General features: G+C 41.9%; 1 protein-coding gene across 6 annotated transcripts in view; it reads right to left on the bottom strand.

Annotated features, from left to right (window-relative positions):
* chchd3a (coiled-coil-helix-coiled-coil-helix domain containing 3a) overlaps positions 1-14,539 on the bottom strand; it is a 62,505-nt gene that overhangs the window by 31,170 nt on the left and 16,796 nt on the right. For all 6 annotated transcript variants that reach the window (XM_027272168.1, XM_027272167.1, XM_027272169.1 and 3 more), the window contains one exon: positions 14,007-14,187. In XM_027272168.1, coding sequence (XP_027127969.1) covers positions 14,007-14,187 — 181 coding nt within the window. The remainder of the gene's footprint in view (positions 1-14,006; positions 14,188-14,539) is intronic.

The raw sequence follows: 14,539 nt of genomic DNA, 5'->3' as shown, positions 1-14,539 counted from the left end.
GAAACCTTAAAGGATATCTGAAATGATTAGATCAATTTGTGTTGTGTCCTATCCCATTATCATCTTGTTGTGACTCACATTTATATTCAAACATCTTTGGAGAGGCCTGACCCTGAGTTTGAGAACCATTGACTTACACAAGAGGATCTTATGATAAAATTCAACTCATGACAGATTTACAATACTGGTTGCCAAGAGCAAGTAGGTTAGATACCACAATATTACAAAAAAAAAAAAAAAAAAAAAAAAAAAAAAAAAAAAATTCTCATCACTTAAGAAGAATTTTTTTTGATTATGGCTATATATGGCAAGTTCTGTACATATTACATTTTTCATTTCACACCTCAGTGATGGACCTCTGTAACAATGAGGTGACTCACTGTTACACGGTAAGCCCACTCCCCGGTTATAAATCATGCTAGATGAAAATGCTGCTGTGATCGATAGAGCACAAATCAAATCTCATCACATTAACTAACAGCAACTCATCCATAACCTTGGTCTCTTTTGTCTTCCCCTGCCACCATCAGCTCAGCTGTGATTCACCCCTGTCACGAGTAGCATCATAATCAATGCTCCCTCACACCATCCAAGTGAGTGCTACAGCACGATGGGTCAGAGCCGCTCACCGGGACCCATCTATCACAGACCTGCGCGACAGGACCCTGTGACAAACTAATACTGAAGCTGTGGGCCTCGGGTCCGGCGTGCTCCGACAGGCAGGGAGGGGGTCAAAGGGCAGCACAATGTGACCGTGCTCTGGTGTTAATTGGCACGGCGGAGGTGTAGGTGGCATGTGGGAGGTTAGAGATGGATGGAGGGAAGGGAGGGGAAGTTCATGGGGTAGAGAAGATGCAAGGGAAGGGGAGAGATGGGTCAATCTGTGCATGGAATATGGATGACAAGATAGGTGGAGAGAGAATTGGAGTTTGACAGTTGTTGGGAGAACTGTCATATTAAGCTTGGGGATAGGAGGATATTTTAAAAGGGGAGGGTTTGATGAAAAACACATGCAGCCTTGTGTGTGTGTGCACACACACACACTTAAAACTGTTTCAGACACACATCCCTCCCACAAATCTTGGCATATCCTGTAACTGCCTCTAAAACCATCGCAACTCTATCTTTAAAAGCTATCACTGGCAGATCAAATCTAAGTGATGGAGTGTAAAATGATATCACCTAACATGGACCTTACTGGCAGTATTATGCATTACCCTTAGAGTCACTAATAAAACATAAGTCATGGTAGCAGTAGCTGTAAAACTCCATTGGAAACCATTCACTTTGGCTGGTTAATTAGCATCATGGGGTTTTACTGAGCAGCAATAACACTTAGGTTCAGGGCCCGCTATTAGTCTCCAAGGGAGGTGGGTAGGGTTATGGGCGATGTAATCGTGTCAGATATTGTGTGTGTGTGTGTGGTCAGTTAATGGGTTTAACCTTGACTGATAATACGAAAGGACAAACACTGTCAAACACTTATTCACACACAAACTGACAGCTCAGAGAAATGTCACTTTTTATTACCAGCAGTCCTGCAACAGGGTTCAGTGTAGAAATGCTTTGTTTTTTTTCCCTCAGTGGAGCCACTGAGGCTGATCTCAGCTTTTAGTGAATGAAATTAATGTGCTGTATTCAAAATAAATCTAAATTGTAGGTTTTTTTATGCCATCATATATTAAAACTTAAGTTGACCATCACTTACAAATGAGCCTTGACTCACTCCTCATATCTTTGATTATGTCTTACCTATTCTGGTTTGGTTTGACTAGAACCTTGCAGAGTTTCCTCCCTAAGTTCGGTTCATTTTAACAGGTAGTGCGATGACATTTAAAACAAGCTGCACACCGAATGAGCTGAGGCTGCATAAAAACATTGGTCTCTGTCCTGTTTTTGCAAAGGCCTGCAGTGTTAAGAGCCTGCCATCATAAAGAGGGGAGAGTTGTGCCCATCATCCAGAGGAGGGAAGCTGTGTATACTTTTGGACAGTTTCTTCTCGAAGGCATTCATTGTGTTGCACTTGGTTTGTAGACAGAAAATCTGACTGCAACAGTGGAATAATAGAAGGAAAAAGACAGCTCAAGTTCAAATCCTGCTTACTTTTTCGCCTTCACATAACGGGCCAATTGCTGCATAAAAGTGGCGTGCTTGTCGGATTGTCCCAGTCGAAAAGTTACAAGAACTGTCAAAAACAGCCACAAGCACTTAGTTTGAGGCATCTAACCCCTTAAGTTGGGGATTGTACTAAGAAAGTGTAGCTAACAATGGACCAACAACAACTGGATCCGTCTTCAGATCATCATTTTTAAATTAAGGCAAATAACAGGGAGAGCAACAGGCAACGTGGAGAAAGTGCCGGAGTTTGATTTGCAACAACCAATGCTGACTGATTTAGTTACATACGTCTTAGACCACAGGGCCACAAGGCCGCCCTGAAATAAACTTGACAGCATGGCCGCCCTCTGACAACATAATATTGCAACATCCTGGACGCCTCTTCACAGGGATTTATGTCAATGGGGCTGGGAATGGTTACAATAAAGTCAAAAGAAGCGGTCGTATCATTAATCATTGAGAACAAGCTGGCTGTGGACAAGACTCTGACTGAATTACATTCTGACCACTATGCTGAAAGATTTGGCCTATTTTTCCCCATACATTTTTTTCTGTCCTTTTCCCTATTGGGTATGTGACAGTGACACTTACGCTGTGGAAATGATAAAAGGAACTCAGAGTACACACCAGAAACGACAGCAGTGTGCAGATGCTGCTTACCAGGTGCCGGTTGGCATACAAAATGACAGTGTAGCACCGTGGCACATCATCAAAACTCCAATGAAGTCCAATGAATTAGTTACTTGTCAGTCCATGCTACTTATGTTTATGAGTTTTCATATGTTGGCATCCGATTCTAGGATAAATTAAACAAACTTTAAAAGGGTGATTTTATCTCAGGTAAAATCCTGTTTTGCTAATCCATGAACAAGCATACGTATGCAGATAAGTCATTACTTAAGACACTCTTGTATAGATTTGGAACTTTGTTAGCTTGATCTTCGACAAACAAATGACTGAAGCATTGAGCTTCTTGGTAGAAAAACACAACAAAGCCACAGGCTGCAGACAAATTACTCTCCCTTGGGGATCTCTTAGCCTAGTGAGTAATGACGCAACGACCTGGTAGGTCAAAGGGCTGACCTGCCCAGGACAGGGACAGAGGGGCCAGGACAGGGACCAAAGGCCAAGAGGTGTAGGTGGTTAGTGTGGGTGTCTCAATGTTTGCGCATGTATCTCAACTACTGGTTGTTTAAGGGCACATTTAAATGAAGTGTCCTTGTGGAGTCTGTGGCTCATTGACTGTGAACAGGGGTCAACAGAGGGCTTGATCTAAACCAGCTGGCCCTAATGATACTGAGACAGCGGTGTCAGCCCACTCAGACATTTACATCTCTTTTGGACTTCTCCCAAATTTGTAGAGGTTCAGATAATACACTATTTTATTTGAGGGATGATTGAAACAGAAAAGCTAGAAGAAGAGAGATCTACCAGTAAAAACAAATGGGACCAGTGATCCCTCAAAACTTTCGAAATCCTGGTAGAAATGTTAGAAATCACTTTCCTTTCTACCCTCAGACACTTCAAGCCCCTCAGCCTTTGTTGGAGACACCACCTCCACCATTCTACTGCCAGCTCCTTCGCTGAGGGACAGCAACAACATCTGCTGGCTCAGAGATTGATTAATTGGCTGATCAGGCGCCCGCGGTGTAAACTGATTGATTGATCATCTTGAGGTTGGAGCTGCCTTTATCTAGAGCCCTAGGGAGCGAAACTCTGGAGGTCCCCAGTCATCTGTCATGTCCAACACACATGGGGAAGACGAAGGAGAGATGAAGAGCTGTGGGTTCATTACCGAGACATGGGGGGCATGTATGGAGGAAGTCTAAGCCAAGATGAGAACAGGGGGCATGCCGAGAGAACAATGGGAACATGGGGACAAAGAGGCTGAGGATGAAAGGACTGGAGAAGATACCCTAGTGCTTGGAGGGAGAGAAAGATGGATACAGACATACACGATGGGAGAAAGGACCACATCAGCAACATCGGGATGATCTTGTCTATATGCGTATAAGAAAGCACATTTAGGAGAACCAGACTGTCTTAATGAATTGTCTCATTTGGTTGGAAGGTATTCACACAAGTTACGGTTATGTTCTGCTTCGTTTTCAGGATCCAGGATTTCAGGATTTTTTTTGTGGACATACAACCTCAACTCATGTATAATTCCTGACCATATCCCTGTTTAGCAGTGAGCGGTGAGAGTAATGGGGAGAAGGTGGCAGATGAAAACAAGCGTGGAGAATGCTAGTACGCATTCAGTCAGACAAGTAAACCAATGGCGGAAAATTCCTTTACTTGACGGCAGAGGACATAGTAAATGACCTGAGAGTCGAGGCATATTGTCTCTGAACAGATGTCCCTCGAGAGTAAAGTAAATGAGAGAGACAGTGGGAACAACCTATAGCTGAAAGAAAGTGAGGGGGGAAGACATGCAGGGAGGAAAAAAGGGACAGCCTGAGGGTGTGTTGCTGACATTGGACCTTATGGACAACTCAAGCTGCATGTGCTTGACCTGTCTGTGTGCATGGGCCTGGCAGCATGTGAATCCTTACCTGAATCTATCTGCATATTTAAGACCATCCTAGTGTATGTGTGAGTGACTGAACCCTTGTTTGATTATGGCTGTGGGCATACTGTATTTCTCAGTGCGCGTGTGCTCATGCTGTGTATTAATGCATATGCATCCCATCCAGCGGCAGGTGGTCTTCCCAGGCCTGATGAAACTGGGGGGGTGCCACAGTCCATCTTCAGCTTCTGTCTATCAAGTCCATGTCAGCAGACTCAGGGTCACCTCTAGTCCACTAACCCCTTTGGAATATTTCAGATATATTTTCCTCAATGTCCTACTTACATCGCTGACAACTAACTTAAAAGGCATAAAAGATATTCTTTTATAAATGACTGGTGAGCTTTTCGGTCATTTCCACCTACACATCAAAGCATCAATGAGTGAATAAATATTCATATTTTACAGCAGTTCCCTAAAGGAATTCCTGCTTGAGGTCACAGTGCTTTTTATGTAGTTTTAGGTGTTGTTTTGGATTGGTCTGTTTCCTAATTGGAGTTTGCAACCTTGTTTTGAAAACTGCTTTGTGAATCAATATCTCTTTTCTCTCTTGCCTGTTCTTTCCATTGCGCCTCTGTTTACTCCCCCCATCTGTTATCCTCCTCTCCATTCTCTCACTGCCTCTATATCTCATCCACATTTCTGCTGTTCACGGCCTTTTTGACTCCCCTCTCGACTTCGTTCCCTCCATATGTTTAAGTTCTTTCCATCGTTCCATCAAAATCTCTACCTCTAGCACCATTAGCTGAGCCGACTGTTCACATCTATGGAACCTCATTAATACCACTCTCCTGTCAGTGCAGAGAGGGAAAACACAGAGAAAGACCAAGAAAAGGGAGAAGGATGAGCTCAGAAGAAAATGCCTGTCATATTACACATTCACACACACACACACACACACACACACACTTCGCTTCGTTGAAGTTACCTCAGAAAGCTTGTTTTTCTAACCTTTGCACTTTCATAATGTCTGGCCACTAAAATCCCAGCTAAGCCGAGTGACAGAGCGGGTAAAAAATGGAAAGAAAATATTGCAAAAATATTCTCATTAAAAGCAAAGGCTGCAAGCAGGTCATGATGATTTCAAGCTATGGTTCCAGTGACATTAGCGTTTTGAAAATAGTCAAAAAAACATTGAAAAATGTCAGGTTTAACACATTCTCACACTTTTAAAAATACAGTCCTGATATACTTATTAGTATCTGCATACGATGACATGCACCATTACAGTACATTATCACAAATCTACAGCACCAACAAATAGACAATCACCTTCAATGCGTATCTACTCCTTCTCATCCTAAAAGACTCCTCATTTCACTAAATGATGTTTATACAGTTGTTGTAAGATTGTTTGTAGCTGTAATGACTATTTAAAATTCACAAATCTCTTGTTACATACATTAATACATACACCGTCCGTTAAGGCTGAGGCAGTAAATTGACTGTACAACCTCTCTTGTCAGAAAGAAGCCTTCCGGACGCCAGTATCCATCCATCAATCGAAGCGCTGCCGTATCTCAGCCCCGCTGCTGGCCGCTCACAGTGCCAATTAGTTGACAGGGTAAGGGCCTGGTGCAGAGTGCCAGCCACAGGCCCCTTCCAATTAGAGCCTAACCTCCGGTCTAACCCTAGTACTGGCACGGTGTGTGGGCACCACGCCCTGGGCAGGGGTGAGGTACGTCCGCCAATATGTAAAGGACGGTTGAGTGGACACCCTCCAAGATGTGAGAGAAAGAGCATTACAAAGACAGGAGAAAGAAAGAGTGAGAGAGAGTAAAAAATAATACACGTATGTACAGTGCACTGTCCGTAAGAAACAATCAAAAGGGCAGTGGTGCAGACAGAATATCTGCTCATTTAAGTTGACCTCTTACAGAGCACAAACATTTAATTATGTTGAATCCTCTGAGCAAGAAGACAAGCGTTCACACAAAGACAAACATGGCTCTACCTCACACACTAAAACTCAAGGATGAAAACTTTGTAAAAATCTTCAGGAACAGAAATAAAAATAAATAAATAAATTAATTAATTAAAGTTATTGTTATTTTTTTTTTTGGGTGGCATTAGTTTGTCCTTGTTGAGGAGGGCATTTAGTTTGTACAGTCCCAGATAATGTTAATAATATATCCACAGTGAATGATACATTTCCTCTCCAGGCCTATTAGTGTCTGCTTGTTAGATCTGTAATCGTAGCTCCCCCTCTGGGCCAGTCAATGAAATTCTGATCATGCTGGAGTGCAGGTTTTTTTTTTTTTAGGTGCAGATACTCCCTGTATCGTCTAATAAAAGTAGAAGTAAAAAGTACAGATTTTGTTCAGTGCCACAGACCATTTGCTATAAAAGTATAAATATCACAAGTATCTCACATAGTTAGTATGCATGTTTCACAGAAAATGCATAGAAAATATGTTTTATATATACATTCTTCTAATTACAAAGCATATATTCCCTTGGATGTGTTCATAAATATTCAGATATAGGGCAGGAATAATCCTTATTTAAAGCTCTGTGGTGGTTGCAAAAATAGGTGATTAAACATTATAACAGAATAAAGATAATTGATGGTTGAATGCCTCAACTGCTCCAAACAGTAATTAGACAATTAATTAAACTGTAATTAATGCCATTAAATACAAGAATTTATGCAAAAGACAGTAGGAGTTGTTTGATGGCATTGCCAAGATTTCGATTTCACCTCAAATTCAAACTTGCAAGAGGGTTCAACTGCTCTATTTTCTTTTTCTCTGTTGATAAATACTGCAGGAACTGTGAAAGCAATCCAAGTATGTGGCCTACAAGTAAACCAGGTCCAAACTAGGTAAAAAATTTGTTTTCATGAACTGGAGCAACAAAATCATTCAGCTTCTCTGGCATGCTGGCACCTTCAGTTTTGAGTCTAAACCAACCTGTGATCTATGCCACATCACCTTAAGTCCTTCCCTAATACATCTGCAGAGCATACTAATCAAACAGACTGACAGTTCTCTTGAATCCAGTTACATTGAGCCTGGCAGGGGTTTCTCTGGGAAAAAAAAAACAGCTCAGAGAACTGGAGTCAAAGATAGGATGCAATTTGTTCTTGGCGAGCTGAGCAAATCCCAAAAATATATGTAAATCACAGTGAACCACTACCTCTCTTTATCTCATTCAAAAGTAAGACATGAGGACCTTTTCTGCCCCCCCAATCTTCCTTATGCACTGTGATGTGGAGAGAAAGCGCAATAAGTAAAGAAGAGAAAAAGAAATGTTTTTTTTTTTTTTTAATAATACCACCAACGGGTACCAATCCAAAACCCAGCAAGTCTCCTTTAATACCTGGGAAATTAAATTGTCGCCCCATTATCAGCCAGGTCCAGTCGGCTGTATCTAAAATGCAACAGCGTGCAACTAAAGTACACAAGGTTCCCCCCTCCCAAAAAAAAAAAGCAGGACATTTGCTGGAGACTGCAGTTTTTAGTGGGGTGGAAGGGAGAGGAGTATCGGGGTGTGCAGAGGAGGGGGGTGAGTGTGTGTGTGGCTGTTGCATTAAAAATGTTAAGCTTTACCCAAAGTCATTTTCAAGCCAGCCAAGCATCAAATGGAACACAGTTTAAGGAAAGAACCGGTACTGATTTTCTCCAGGAGCTCTGACAGGATGGACATGGTGTGTGTGTGTGTGTGTGTGTGTGTGTGTGTGTGTGTGTGTGTGTGTGTGTGTGTGTGTGTGTGTGTGTGTGTGTTTGTGTGTGTTTGTGTGTGTGTGTGTGTGTAGGGAGCAAACAAACATCCTCGGTATGCTGTGTTACCCCTCGCTGTGAAAGCAGAGGTAGTGGAAAAAAATCAAGGAAAATCACATTAGCTACTGTTGTATGTGTGTGTGTGTCTCTGTGTATGAGAGATAGATAAAGACGGAAACAGAGGTAGCGACAACTGCAAGGCCGATCGGTGGAGCAAAACATTTGGATTGAAGAGAACGGAAGCACATGTTGCACTCTGTTTTTATTTGGGCTCGTCTGTGTCTTTCAGTTCACCAAACACATGGACAGCAAAAAAACATTTACTTTTTATCAGATCCAGCGGACCACAAAAAGACCAAGGCAATCATTTTACTGATTCCTTAGATGATCAAGAACCAGCCCTTGCAGTCCTATAATTCTGCTTGCACTGCCAACAAGGGGCAATAAAATGTTTATTCCCCCGAACAGTTCTGTAATGTGGTGATGTAGCACCATGCTATATCATAGCCAGGTGTGATCACAAGTACAATAGACAACACCTGATCACACCCAGCTGTGATGCTGGATGTGGCGAGAGATTCAAAACACTTTCAGCCCATAGAGGCCAGTGCAGCTCTATATTCCTCTTCAAAATTAACAGTGGAGTTACTCTAATTAAACAGGTGGTATCTAACACTTATATGCCGTTCTTTTAATCAGTGTTAGCTTAAGGTATTATAAAATATAATAATTAAACATAAGATGTGAGTGTTTTAGACAAGTTGCCAACAGTAGACAAAACCATTGCCGCAAGGTAGACCTCACCCAGGCCACTCTTTAGAGCTCGGAAAGATTGATGACTCTGGGTTTGATTGAAAAGTATGCCTCTGGGTTAGAGCCTGTGTCTTGGTGAAACACTGTGGCCAGTGATTGATTGGCCACTGGGCCACTTTGGCTCCGCAGGGAGCAGAGTCGTTGAAAATCAAAAGAGGAGACGATGGAAGTCTATGATTTCATTAAAAAACAGATGCGTGGATTGACAGATGGATGTGGACTGTGTGAATAAGAAGAGGTACATGACCCTTGCATGCCATGTGCTACTATATTTTCCTGTCAAAACTCATCATTTGTCAGTGCATAAAGACAAGATTGGATTTCTATTGAACTCATTTGATCACTGGTCTTTTCTGCTTTGTCTTCAGTCGGTATCCACTACAAAGACTTACACAGTCCTAATTGATGTTGCTGGGGAATTAAGGACTAATTGACCTGTTATCTAATTAAGGGTTTATTTGAGAGTAATGAGTCTACTAAGTAACTCCTTGATGAGGCTATCTTGACCACATAAAGCCACCAATCAGAGTTCTTCCACAACAGGCTGTCTACTCACACTCATCAGGAAATTATTCAGAACGACCGCATGATGAGAAGATAGAGTCCATCTTTATTAGGTTGGCAAGCATGCTGGAGACAAAACAACACAGGCATAAGTGCCGTGACTATTTTCTTTTCAATATGAGTTTGACCAGACTGACCTTCTGTTATTTGGCGGGACTGTGATCTCGGAAATGGAAAGCTTTTACACTGCTTGCTCTGGAGAGGCAGACATAATCAGCGAGCAAGAGTGAAATCAAAAATGACAAATGCAACTTTCCAAAAACTACAGGTCATCAAAGCCTCGTTTTAATGTCAGTCATTCAAATAGTGATTATGTCTGCTTGTTTTCAATCCTCCCAATAGCTGATCAAAGAACACTACAAAGGTGAAAACACCATGCAAACGTCTATGCAGAAAACTGCTGTGATTCTAACTACCATAAACCTCTTGTGTACGGCAGTGTTCCCTTTCCTTTACCGCTTTTCCCCCTGAGTGGCATAACACATGTGAGCACTGACACTGAACATGTTCCCCTCAGACAACAGAACCCCAGGAACCCAACAACAATGACAACCCACAACCCTGCCTAGACTGCTGTGAAGTTTCAATTACTGGTAGACTTGGTGGCTGGCTACTGCCAGTCACTGCCTGACAGTGAGGGGAGTGACTGGTGGTGAAAAAGTCTGAAGGATAAGCACTCCCTCCAGGGTTGTAGAAACCATCTAGAGCCACCACTTGATAATAATAAAACATATTAGGCTGCATGCTAAATGACTAAATGACAAGTTTAGACGCCCGAAAACTGTTTTAGAGAAGAAGATATGAAAAATAGTTCACTAAATTAATTTAGAGGTTGGTAAGTTGACAGTAGGGTCGTAACTCAATAAAACAGCTACAATAGTCGTACGTAAGCAAAAACATGTTTAGAACAGTGGACATTCAACTTGACAAGGAAGATAGTAGCTGCTACTTCAATTGCTTTAAGCATTTTTTACCAAAAATAATCAAAAAACGTATGTCATTTACTGTTAATCGCGTCCTAAAATATGCTGAATTTATGTTGATTTAGCTTTGGATATTTTTAGAACTCAATATGGGAAGAATCACACACAATAAGAACCAGAATCTATAACCGGAATCTAAATCAATAATATCTAAACGACACCTCGACTCCAGTCTAACCCCATGTCTCGGGGGCAGTTCTCAAGAATGGGTGTCACTGTAATTGGTGCAGCTATGGTCGCAGAGGTTATGGCCATTATAGGTGAGCACAGGGAGGCATAAGTGCTCAGAGCATCGCTCTGACCGTGTGTGAAGCAAGAGGAGGGAACGCAGGGGGAGGGGGGGACCTGCCGCTCGCCGTGACCTGTGTCTTAATGAGAAGGACAAATCAATATCAGGCTGGACAAAGAACACAAGAAGTACAGCTGCCGTAGAATGTTTTTTCCTTGGCCGTGAACATGGGAGCAGGGGGTTCAGGTTCAGTGGGGTTAAAACAATATGAAGTCATGATGTGAAATCACTAAATCTAGATTCTGACTAAATATCTACCATTCTTTTAAATATGCAGTAGATATATAATACAGCCCTTCTATACTAGAAAGCTTCACATCCAATTGGGGACATTTGTTGTATCCCCATGTGTTCTGTTTTTTTCCTGCCTATATTAAAACAATAGAAAAGCAGCCCTCCACAGTCGGACAAACAGATTGATGGATGGCACACGCAGTGTTTACTCGTGTAGTCGACGCTCCCCTTTGTCACTTTCCACAATACTGAAAAAAACAATATAATTTCTCCTGACACTAAAACTGCCAGTGGGCTGAGATAAATCCAGCAGTTTTCAAAACACTTGTTTCAGCAATTTGCAAAAAAAAAAAAAAAAAAAAAAAAAACACAGAACAAAGTAATTTTCTGGAAGCACAGCAGAATAATGGGTATCACTCACTAAGAAGATTTTATGAGTTAACACCAGATTTTTGTTAAGCCTGTGTATATTTTTCGCTTGAATAACTTTTAGAAAACACAGGACGTAAACGGAAGTGGCACTATAGAATAATTAGAAGATTTTTATGTTGTGAAATTCAGCCAACAAGCTAAATATTGAATGAAAGCCAGAGAGAAGAGACAGAACAAATTGGCCTGATCTTACATCTTGATTAATTACTCATGGACAAAACAGTGCAGCCTATAAGATAATACACAAGGTGTTAACAGGTTTTCTGGGAGAAAAGGACTGAACAAATCACCTCTGAAAGCTCTATCAGCCACCAGATTATGTGCTTAGTACAGCAATCCACAACCTCTCTCTGGAGCTCTTTCGTGATCAACTTATTGACTTTGCCTGGCAATCAAAACCAATTTCACCTCCCAATTGCTGACGCTTATGTGGCGTACAACAATGTAAATTTAATTTGTTCGGTAACCTGTGGAGAGGAGGTCTTGTTACTTAATGAGAGGGGTAGTTAAAAATGGCTCATGTGAAAATGAGCATAAACATCACCGTGCTCATTTTTCAAGTTGAAAATCTCAGCAGGTTCTTTTTTCCCTCCTTTTTGAGGACACACACACACACACACAAAATAGCTTAAAAACACGTTTTATGTTTCATCAAAGATGAGTTCACTGTGGGGTAGCGGACAATCCGATAAACACAGAGTGAAACGACAATGGGTGGGGGGAGACGTCTCGGGCGAGAGGCTGCCTTTTAAGAAACGGAAAAGTCCATTTCCAGTTGAAAAGAACAGTGGCTGTGTGGAAACGTCTGAATTGACAATTACATGAGTGGTGCGAACGGCACTGTGCCTCCACTGATAACCCTTCGGATTCTATTAAAACTCCGGCACTCCAAAAGAATGCTCAAACTGAGGAAATTATCACACAGCCACACACACACACTTTTTAAATAGTAACAACCTCCTGATAGTGTGTGTGTTTTTGAAATTCCAGTGTCTAAGATTTACGGGGATATAAATGGCAGAATATGGCAGAAATGTAATATTATATTCATAAGTATGTTTTCACTATATCCTACACAGTGGCTCACTGACATGCTGACTAAACTGGTGGGAGAGACAGTTATAGATAAAGAATGAAACTAAGATTGTATATGCAGAGCAGCTATCTGTAGTTTCAAAAACCTGCTTATGGCCCTAGGTTAGTCTAGGTTAGACACACACAAAAGCTCCATAGTGTCTAGGAGCATGCAGGCAATGATGAGTCATGACCCTGGTTCATATATTACAGATACAAAGCAAGTGTTACATTCTTGCCCTTCCTTCCAACTCCTCCCCTCATTTGTCTGCCTCCGTATGAAAAACAACAAAAATCAAATTCCAGAAAACCTACAAGTGAAACGGCTTTCTTCACAGCTGCTAAAGGGAAAAACATCATGTGTCTCCCCTGTCGCCATCTCTCTCTCACTCTCTCTCTCCCTTTTGCTGCCGTTTTTTCTTTCGATTGGATCGCCGTTCCGAACGAGGGATCCCTCATACACTTGTCCTGCAGCGTGGAATCACGTCAACGCGCCTCTCCCTCGCTCAACAAAATGATTCATTTTTCTATTACAGCGATGAGCGTGTGAAATGAGCTATATAATCAATAGCATAGGTTTGTAAACAGCGGCCGCACTCCAGGGAAAATGTGTTTTCTTTTCGAAAAACAATACGCTGCCTGTGTGTGCACGCAGTAAGGAATGCTCACCTGACAATGTTTACAAGGGCAATTTACGGGAAATAAAGACACGGGCTGCCTAAAATGAAGGTAGCTTTTATAATACAGGAGGATGATCGGGCGGAGATATGGAAGAGGACAAAAATATTGAACCACAAGATGTGGACACAGCAAGAGGGGTTTACTTACCGAGATTGTTTTAGGCAGATGAACTTGAAAATAACTATGTGAAAAAATGGTTCTGTGTGTGCAATTGCAGGGATGAAATTCAACACAGTCGGGACAGTTCTATGAATTACAGCTAACAGCAATGCTCACACACTCACAGCCCTGACATCTGTCAAGACCTGTTGATTACAGCAAATAGGTTCACTTCACTTCTGTGTGTCTTTATGGTAGAACAGGGATGTGTGAACCTAAAATGGGACATGTCTTCATGTTAAAAATTGCTGTCATTATTGAGTCTGCGCTTGCAATTTGATACTGTGGCACGGGTTTATCCAACTGAATGTTAAAAGGTATGAAACTGAAATGAGGTCACATTCACAGCAGCACTGTTTCTGACTTACAAAGAGTTGAGCGCGAAGTCTCTCATCCTCGGTGGCAATCCTCTCTCTTATAATGGCCTCCTGTAGGCTCTCCTGAGCCACAGCCCGCTCCACAGACAGGATCCTGGACACTTCCTCCTGGACCTGGGACTGGGCCTCAGCATGAGCCTTTGCTGCTGACCGGGCCTTCTCTGCCTCCAGCCTGTGGATCATCAACATTTGACATCATTAATACACCTTTTCAACCCATTTCAAATGATTACACGTCTGTGACGTGCAAAAGCACTGCAATACCTTGCGTGACTTTAGACTGCACATGCAGGGAATAATAACAATGTACCTCATGGTACAAGACAATGGTACTCTCTATTCTCTCTCCTGCAGTTATCTCTATAATGCATGACTGACCACTCAGATTTTCAATGTACAAAGTTATGGTGTCCATAGTATGTTGCACTGCCTACTGCACTGCATACCAAGGTCCATACATTAGTACAACATGTTTCTATCTATCTTTGGTGTGTATCGTCTGTGTCCTACGCCTGCATGCTGCA

The sequence above is a fragment of the Larimichthys crocea genome, chromosome XX, assembly GCF_000972845.2.
Source record: "Larimichthys crocea isolate SSNF chromosome XX, L_crocea_2.0, whole genome shotgun sequence".
Taxonomy (NCBI): domain Eukaryota; kingdom Metazoa; phylum Chordata; class Actinopteri; family Sciaenidae; genus Larimichthys; species Larimichthys crocea.
Note: the sequence above shows the minus strand (reverse complement) of the source record. Positions and strands in the feature narration are given on the sequence as shown.